The sequence below is a fragment of the Stomoxys calcitrans genome, chromosome 3, assembly GCF_963082655.1.
Source record: "Stomoxys calcitrans chromosome 3, idStoCalc2.1, whole genome shotgun sequence".
Lineage (NCBI taxonomy): Eukaryota > Metazoa > Arthropoda > Insecta > Diptera > Muscidae > Stomoxys > Stomoxys calcitrans.
In genome coordinates this window covers 32,025,154-32,035,046 of record NC_081554.1, presented here as the reverse complement: position 1 = coordinate 32,035,046, position 9,893 = coordinate 32,025,154, and the positions used below count along the sequence as shown (strand labels likewise).

Genomic DNA, 9,893 nt, shown 5'->3' with positions numbered 1-9,893 from the left:
ATAGGAAACCTGGAAGGGAGGAAAGAGGTTTCCAATCGGATACCTGACATGAACAAATTCTTAGCTGTGATCTTGGACGGGAAACTGACTTGGAACTGTCACGTTCAGGAGCGTACACAGAAGGCTTGCAGATGTTGGGAATTATATAGACGGTCCGTAGGCTCGAAATGGGACCTGAATTCACTGGCTCTACTGGAACGTGATAAGACCAATACTTACTTACGCCTCAGTAGTTTGGTGGACTGCTATGGAGAAAAGGTGCAACTTAAGGACTATAAAACAGGTTCAGAGAACATGTTGTCTTGGCATAGGCGAAGCGATGAGGACCACGCCCACTAGGGCACTGGACAATATTCTAGATATCCCACCCATTGACAAACATATTAAGTGTAAAGCAGCCACTGCAGCTATGAAACTAAAGGCGATGGGAGAGTGGATTTTAAAAGGCTAACTTCATATATATAACTTATCTTCTTGACATTTCAAGTCTATCTAGCCATGGGCGTCCGCCTGTCTGTCTGTGGAAAGCAAGACTAACTTCCGAAAGAGTGAAACTAGTCGGTTGAAATTATGCTTAAATATTTCCTATTGGTTGGGTTGATGAAACGTTGGAGCAATTCTTATGGCATTGCCCGGCTTTCGCGTCTAACAGATATCGACACTTAGGTGGGGATCTGGATCCCTCAATGGGGAGGGGCGATTTAAAAGGCTAATATATCTTAATCTGAACCGATCTGCTTGTCAATGGGTCTATCTCTCTTTCTTTTGGGTGTTACAAACAAATGCACTAAGTTATAATATCCTGTACCAGAGTGCTGGTGTAGGGTATAACAATACCACGTTTACAACTTCAAATATGTAAACCGATTTAGATCCTACTTGGCACGACTGTTGAAGGTCATAGCAAACCTAGACATGCAAAATTGCATCCAAATTGTTTTCAATTGCGCCTTCTAATGGCTCAAGAAGTCAAGATCGAGATCGGCCCATTTAAAATCCCATCCAACCCACACTAATACGAAGCATTTGTGCAATCTTTCAAGCGCCTAGCTTTACTACTTCGAAAGTTTGCATGCTATCGACAGACAGACAGACAAACATGGCTAAGTCGAATTAGGATGTCAAGAATATTTACAATATGAACACTGTTGGGTCCCAGATCAATATTTCGATGTGTTTGCCACACACATCAAATGACGAAATTAGTATACCCCCCTCCTATGGTGGGGGTTATACAATTATTTTATTTTAGGAGTCACTTCTTACCATAACCTGAAATCCCCCCACTTTCATTTGTAATGCACCAATAGCTCTAAATAACATTTCACATATCCTTCATACCAGTGAAACCCTGCCAAATTTTGGTATTAATCAAAGAATATTTCTTCTTGTTCTCTATTAATTTAGAAATTAAAATCACACTCCGGCAGCTTATTTCAAAATATTCAATTAATTCCACACAGACAGCACTTCAACCTCTTAGGAACTTCATCATCTTACCCCTCTCTTCAGCAGCAAAAACGCAATGTTAGATTTTCTCAAGACAACGACGCCAATAACGAAAAGCTTCATGCTGATACCACGGATAAGCGGTCGCATGTGTGGCATTTGGCCACAACGTCATTATACCTGCATCAAATCATCGCTTTTCGTGTTCAGCACATTTGTGGTGGGTATCGGTGCGGTGGGTGAGAATCTTTATGGCGTTGTGTATTTGGATGACTTGGTGTCTGCCCTGGAAGCCTTTTGCCCCGGCGTGACTAAGGTCATATCGCTTTTGAAGATATTGGTTTTCTTCACCTACAATCGTCAATGGTATGACATTGTGCAACGGATGCGCAAAATGCTAATGGCTGGTAAGTGACGACAGGGCAATGCAAATGGCCCCCAAGCCAGCCGCCTATCTCCTGTGGCACTCAACTTTAATTAAATTTTAATTATCCTTGTTTGCTAATGAGCACGAAATGCACCACCAGCGCGAGCGAGCACCTTATGGCCGTAGCTCACTTTTGATTTAATTTCAGAAAACCATTGTAAGGAGAAAATGGAAATCGTCGAACGATTTGCCTCAATTGGCAGTATCTACAGCTTCATACTCATCACATCTGGCATGACAACGAACATTTTCTTCAATATACGCCCTCTTGCGGCAAATCTTATGCGCTACCTGCAAAATGAGCCGCTGCAGCATGTGCTTCCTTTCAATATAATGTAAGTATGAGTGGCGAGCTACAACTCATCCCATGATAAAGGCAGTAGAATTAAGGAATGTTAGCAGTAATGCCCATAGTATTCCTAATTAAAAATTGTAATTCGTCATTGCTCTGAATGAGAATCTAAATTAGCAGAACTAAATTCTTCACAGTCCAAGTGGAAATGGTAGATAAGATGCCTAATATTTATTTCAATGAGGAGTATAAGGGGCTTAAAACATTTTGGAACATTACCGTGAACAAAAGGATGGTAAGAAGCAAAATTCGATAGCAACATCTAGTGTGTGTGTGTGGGTGAGGTGCCTATGTACAACTAAACAGATGCTGTTTGGAGATTGAGGTGATCCGTATGGGTATGGTAGTTAATTTTTGAAAGGTTGAACAGAATCGAATGGGCAACTCACAAGAAATATGAATGAAAGGTCACATATATAATTAACTCTAAAGACAAAATTTAATGAAATTTGCTCAAGAAAAAAACAGGATAAACAAAGCAAACAAAATAAAATAAAATAAAGGGTGATTTTTTTGAGGTTAGGATTTTCATGCATTAGTATTTGACAGATCACGTGGGATTTCAGACATGGTGTCAAAGAGAAAGATGCTCAGTATGCTTTGACATTTCATCATGAATAGACTTACTAACGAGCAACGCTTGCAAATCATTGAATTTTATTACCAAAATCAGTGTTCGGTTCGAAATGTGTTCAAATTTTGACAAATTTTGTTCAGCGATGAGGCTCATTTCTGGTTGAATGGCTACGTAAATAAGCAAAATTGCCGCATTTGGAGTGAAGAGCAACCAGAAGCCGTTCAAGAACTGCCCATGCATCCCGAAAAATGCACTGTTTGGTGTGGTTTGTACGCTGGTGGAATCATTGGACCGTATTTTTTCAAAGATGCTGTTGACGCAACGTTACGGTGAATGAACACATTTCGAACCGAACACTGATTTTGGTAATAAAATTCAATGATTTGCAAGCGTTGCTCGTTAGTAGGTCTATTCATGATGAAATGTCAAAGCATACTGAGCATCTTTCTCTTTGACACCATGTCTGAAATCCCACGTGATCTGTCAAATACTAATGCATGAAAATCCTAACCCCAAAAAAATCACCCTTTATAATATATTGTAATAAGTTCGCCCGGCCCGAATCTTATATACCCTCCACCATGGATCGCATTTGTCGAGTTCTTTGTGCGGTATCTCTGTTTAGGATAACAAAGGATAATGGATAAGAATTGTTATGCTATTGGAGATATATCCAGTTATAACCCGGAACACAAATGAAGTGAATATTGAAGACTATAGTGAAGTCACTGTGCAAATCTGATAAGAATTATGCCCTATAGGGGCTGTATCAGCCTATAGAACGTTTCAGACCATCAGATGTATGTTGAAGGTCATGGGAGAAGCCATTGCACTTAGTTTCAGCCAAATCGGTTAGAGTTGCGCCCACTAGGGGGCTTGAGAAATTAAGATTCTAGATGGGTTTATATGAGAGCTATATCAGGTTATGAGCCGATTTAAAGCATACTTAGCACAGTTTTTGGAAGTTATAACAAAAGACTTTGTGCAAAATTTCAGCCAAATCGAATGAGAATTGCGGCCTCTAGTGGCTCAAGAAGTCAAGATCCCAGATCGATTTATATGGCAGCTATATCAGGTTATAGACCGATTTGAACTATTCTTAACACAGTTGTTGGAAGTCATAATAAAACACCTCATGCAAAATTTCAACCAAATCGGATAGGAATTGCGCACTCTAGACGCTCAAGAAGTCAAGACCCCAGATAGGTTTATATGACAACCATATCAGATCATGGTCCGATTTGAACCATACTTAGCGCAGTTGTTGGAAGTCATAATAAAACGCCTCGTGCAAAATTTCAGACAAATCGGATAAGAATTGTACCCTCTAGCGGCTCAAGAAGTCAAGACCCCAGATCGGTTTATATGGCAGCTATATCAAAACGTGTACCGATATAGCCCATTTACAATCCCAACCGACCTACACTAATAAGAAGTGTTTGTGCAAAATTTCAAGCAGCTAGTTTTACTCCTTCGAAAATTAGCGTGCTTTCGACAGACAGATGGACAGACGGACGGACAGACGGACAGTCGGACGGACGGACAGACGGACGGACGGACAGACGGACGGACAGACGGACGGACGGACAGACGGACAGACGGACGGACAGACGGACGGACAGCCGGTCGGACAGCCGGTCGGACAGCCGGTCGGACAGCCGGTCGGACAGCCGAACGGACAGCCGGACGGACATGACTAGTTCGACTTAAAATGTCATGACGATCAAGAATATATATACTTTATGGGGTCTTAGACGAATATTTCGAGGAGTTACAAACAGAATGAGGAAATTAGTGTACCCCCATCCTATGATGATGGGTATGAAAATATAATAGACCAAAAGTCAAATCGGGAGATCGGTTTATATGGGAGCTATATCTGGTTATAGACCGATTTGGACCATACTTTGCACAATTGTTGGGAGTTATAGCACAACACTATATGCAAACTTCCAGCCAAATCGGACAAAAAGTGCGGCTTGTAAGGGCTCAAGAAGTCAAATCGGGAGATCGGTTTATATGAGAGCTTTATCAGGTTCTTAACCGATTTGGACTGTACGAAACACAGTTGTTGGAAGTCGCAACAGAACACTGCATCCAAAACTTCAGCCAAATCGGACAAAAATTGCGCCTTTCAGGGGCTCAAGAAGTCAAATTGTGAGATCGGTTTATATGGGAGCTGTATCAGGTTAAAGATGGATTCGGACCGTACTTGGCACAGTTGTTGGAAGTCATAACACGACATGCAAAATTTCAGCCAAATCGGACCAAAACTTGCGGCTTGTAAGGGACCAAGAAGTCAAATAGTGTGATCGGTTTATATAACAGCTATATCCAAATCTGAACCGGTATGGCCCATTTGTAATCCACAACGACCAATATCTATATTAAGTATCTGTGCAAAATTTTAAGCCCGCTAACTTTACGCGTTCGACCGCTATCGTGATTTCGACTGACGGACGGACAGACATGGCTAGATCGACTCAGAACATCGAGACAGACGGACGGACAGACGAAAATGGCTAGATCGACTCAGAACATCAAGACGATCAAGAATATATATACTTTATGGGGTCTTAGACGAATATTTTGAGATGTTACAAACGGAATAACTAGATTAGTATACCCCCCTCCTATGGTGGTGGGAATAAAAATGCACCTAAATCGGGCAGGTTAGGTTATGTTGAGAAGGGAGTGCAGATATTAATCCCCCACATGTCACTAAGGACATACACCTAAACCAATAATAGGCTTGTTATGCGCTCTAAATACAAAACAGTAACCTCGAAAAAAACTATAAGTCCAAAATCGAGTGCTCCTTACAAAATCCTGAAATTTTCTTCATACACGCCCCTAAGTTGGACCATATCTGGAATTTTCTTTCATTTTCTGGAATTGTGTCTGTTAGCTGCGAAAGCCGGAAAACTACTTAGGAAATGTTATATAGTGTCATCATTTTACCCACATACCATCCCTTTCCTCACCGATTTTACATAAATGAGCTCGTAGTCCTATGTGTCCCGTTATGATGCCGAAAGTTATACTGACCTCCTTCTTACTTCCTTTCATTAACAGCCTCGTCTCCTCATGACACGGATCTACCCATAGGATTTCTGTGATCTTACCGACCGTTTCGCTATTCCACATTGTTATATGCGTGTTCACCATCCAAGCCCTTAACTGGGACTGCGCTAAACCGAAAATCTTTGGCTTAACCAAGTTTATTGACTTCAGTCTTCTGACCTTCACTGCCTAGTCGTCTGCTACTTTAATTCCCCTTACTCCGCTATGACCCGGCATCCAAACCATACGGATTGTACCATCCTCAGAGAAAGGGTTAATCTCCATCTTACACACCAAGACCGTTCGCGACCTTACCGTCCTGGTTGTTAATACCCTGATAGCCAGTCGACTGTCCGTTAAGATGTTCACACTCGACGTCACACTCGATATTTAATTTTTTGATTGAATATCGATTGATATTTATACCCTACACCACCACTGTGGTACAGGGAATTATAGATTTTTGCATTTGTTTGCAACGCTAAGAAGGAGAAGAGCTAGACCCATCGATAAATATACGGATCGGCTTAGAATCACTTCCTGATTCGATTTAGCAATGTCCGTCTGTCTGTCTCTCGATGTATCCTTGTAATCAAGGTACAGGTCGCATTTGTTGTCCGATTTTTACAAAATTTTGCATAAGTGTCTTTTTTGGTCCATGGACGAACGCTATTGATTTAAAAAAAAAAAATCGGTCCAGATTTACATATATCTCCCATATATAACTTTCTTTCGGTGTGCCCTTTTAAAGCTGTAGAAGTTACAATTTTAGTCCGATCCTTACAAAAGGAACAAAGTGTTCTTTTAATGACCCAAAATGCTTGTAAAATTTCATTGATATAAGTCCAGATTTAGATATAGCTCCCATCTATATCTTTCATCCGATATGCCCTATTAAAGCTGTAGGAGCCGCAATTTTGGTGCAATCTCTACCAAATTTCGCATGAAATTTTTCGTGTGACGTCCCAATATGTGTGCAAAATTTCATCTAAATCGGTTCAGATTTAGATATAGCTCCCACATATATCTTTGGTCCGATTTGACCTATTAAGACTGTAGAAGGCACAAATTTGGTCCGATCTTTACAAAATTTGGCACGAAGTGCTTTTTGTGACGTCCCAATATGTTTGCATCATCATCGGATCAGGTTTATATATAGCTCTCATATATATCTTTCATCCGATATGGTCTTTTAAGGCTGTAGCAGGCACAATTTTGGTCCGATCTTTACAAAAGTTGGCATGGACCGTTTTATTCAACGTGCTCATATGTGTGAAAAGTTTCATAAAAATCGGTCCAGATTTAAATATAGCTCTCACATATATTTTTCATCCGATATGGCCTTTTAAGTCTGTAGAAGCCACAATTTTGGACCGATCTCTACAAATGGTTTAATTGACATCCCAATACGTGTGCAAAATTTCATCTAAATCGAATCAGATTAAGATAAAACTCCCATCGGAAACCTCTTTTATTCCCTAAAGATTTCCTATCGTTGCTTCGATTAAACCGTGCTGGTATGACCTGCTCATATCCTCTATCCATTCTCTCATCGCCTTAATTATGGATATCAACGGGCCGGATATCAAGAATAATCTCTGATGCCCTAGTAGAAAGGACGTAAGGCTTTTCTGTAAGCCTTTAGTGTCGCATAACTTACCATTCTGGGCTTGGGTATAAATACCACGTTGACAAATAATACAGGTCCTAGGCCATGTAACAGTGTTACAACAATTCGCAGTTTATATGGTTCAGTTCAAAAACTTTGTTTCGGGTGGTATATGGCTTCTAAATTAAGGCAATACAAATATTGCCATGGATGAGTTTCTTCATCAGAGCATGTGTAGCTCATGGTCTCATCGAAAACATACAAAAAAAAACATACATCAATGAAATGTTCATAGAACATTTAGTTTTAACTCTTTCCTTTTCCCAAACAACACCGAATTTGCGGTAATGAATTTCTAAGTATGTATTGCAGCCATCGAAAAAACCACCACCATCGATGGTGGTTCTAGCTAATTTTGTTTGAATTCGATTTTGCAATGACAAAATAATTAAAACATTCAATCATTGATATGAAAGAACTCAAAACAAACCACACAGATTTAAATAATCCACTCGAAAGGACATGTTAATTACACAAAATGGTGAAGAGTTTGTATGGCAACTAATTAAAATATCAACTACCATCGACTGCAATAGACAAAAATTTTGATGCGTTTCGACAGGTTAGGATACCCTCAATTTTATACCTCTTATACAAAAATTTTAATGATTTTCGATAGGTTAGGATACCCTCTATTTTATACCCCTGATAGAAAATACAGATCTTTATAGCCACCACCACCATGGGATGGGGGTATACTAATTTTCTAATACAGTTTGCTGACAAGGTCAAATACTGAGGAGTGATCTTGGACAGTAAACTTAATTGGAAGCGTCATATTCAGGAGCGTACTGAGATGGCTCACAGATGTTGGGTACTATGTAGATGGGCCGTAGGCTCGAAATGGGGATTGAATCCGAGGATAGTCCTTTGCCTCTACGGGAGCGTGATTAGACCAATACTTACTTACACCTCAGTAGTTTGGTGAACTGCTATGGAGAAAAAGTGCAACATAAGGACCATACAACAGGTTCAGAGAAGCTCACTAGGGCGCTAGAGACTATTCTAAATATTCGACCCATTAACATACAGATTGAGTGTGTTTCAGCCACTGCGGCCATGGACACTTAAGGCAAGGGGAGAATGGATTGAGGCTGGAAGCAGTTCATACCATCGCGGTATAATCGAGGCGACGATAGGAAACCTTGAAGGAAGAGAGGAGGCTTCCGTTCGGATGCCTGAGACGTCACTTGAGATCGAGTGCGAGGCACTGCTGCCAGCGGCACAGTCTTGGACTGACGAAATCCTAGTATTGCCACCTGGAAGATCATGTCACACGAATGGATCAAAGCTAGAGGACAGAGTGGGCCTGAGGGTCCACATTGAGAACACACGGTCCTGCAGGCGAAGATCAGGACCTTACATCAGGTAGAGAGAACATGTTATCTTGGCAAGGGAAGAGCGATGAGGACGACGCTAGAGACTATTCTAGATACTCAATGATACACACATTATGTGTGAAGCTATGAGGCCATTTGGGGCTATGAGACTAAAGGCGATGGTAGAATCGATATTGGATAGTAGCAGGTCATACCATCGTCGTATAATCGAGGAGACTATAGGAAACCCGGATGGATTAGAAGAGGTTTAACGGACAATAAACTGGCCATTAGGACAATAACAACCAGGACGATAAGGTCACGAACAGTCTTTAAGGGTAAGAGGGAAATAAACACCTTCTCTGAGAATGGCACCATACGCATCGTTGATTGCCGAGTTGTTGCGGAATAAGGGGAACTGAAAGAGCAGACGATTCGGCAGTGACTGCCGTCAATAAACTTGGTCATCCTGAAGCCTTTAGTAGTGACGCAGTCCATGTTAAGGGAGTGGTCGACAAAAACGCGCATGTAATACTATGGATTTTCGCTGTCGGTAGGACGGCGAAAATTCATATGCAGTGAACCGGATAGTGAGAGGACGAGGCTATTACTGAAATCAAGTAAGAAGGAGGTCAGTATAGTTTTCGGTATCATAATGAGATTTAGGACTACGAGCTCACTTAAGCCAAATCGGTGCGGCAAGTGATATCATATGGGGAAGATGATGAGACGTTGGAGCATATTCTATGGCATTGCCCGACTTTCGCAGCTAACAGACACCGGTAATTAGGTGGGGACGCAATACCAGACATGAACCAGCATAGGGCGTTTTATGGAACACAATAAAGGATTTTGTAAGTAGCATGGAATATCTAACTTCGATTTCTTTTTATACCCACCACCATAGGATAGTGGTATACTAATCAAGTAATTCCGTTTGTAACATCTCGAAATATTGATCTGAGACCCCACAAAGTATATATATTCTTGATCGTCTCGACATCCTGAGTCCATCTAGCCGCTTAACATTTTGCACA

The 9,893-nt window shown here is 41.0% G+C and overlaps 1 protein-coding gene across 1 annotated transcript in view; it reads left to right on the top strand.

Annotated features, from left to right (window-relative positions):
- The first annotated feature begins 1,525 nt into the window (after window positions 1-1,525).
- LOC106092832 (odorant receptor 22c) overlaps window positions 1,526-9,893 on the top strand; it is a 70,472-nt gene continuing 62,104 nt past the window's right edge. The window contains exons 1-2 of the mRNA XM_013259759.2: window positions 1,526-1,856; window positions 2,025-2,211. Of these exons, the coding sequence (XP_013115213.2) occupies window positions 1,526-1,856; window positions 2,025-2,211 (518 nt within the window). The remainder of the gene's footprint in view (window positions 1,857-2,024; window positions 2,212-9,893) is intronic.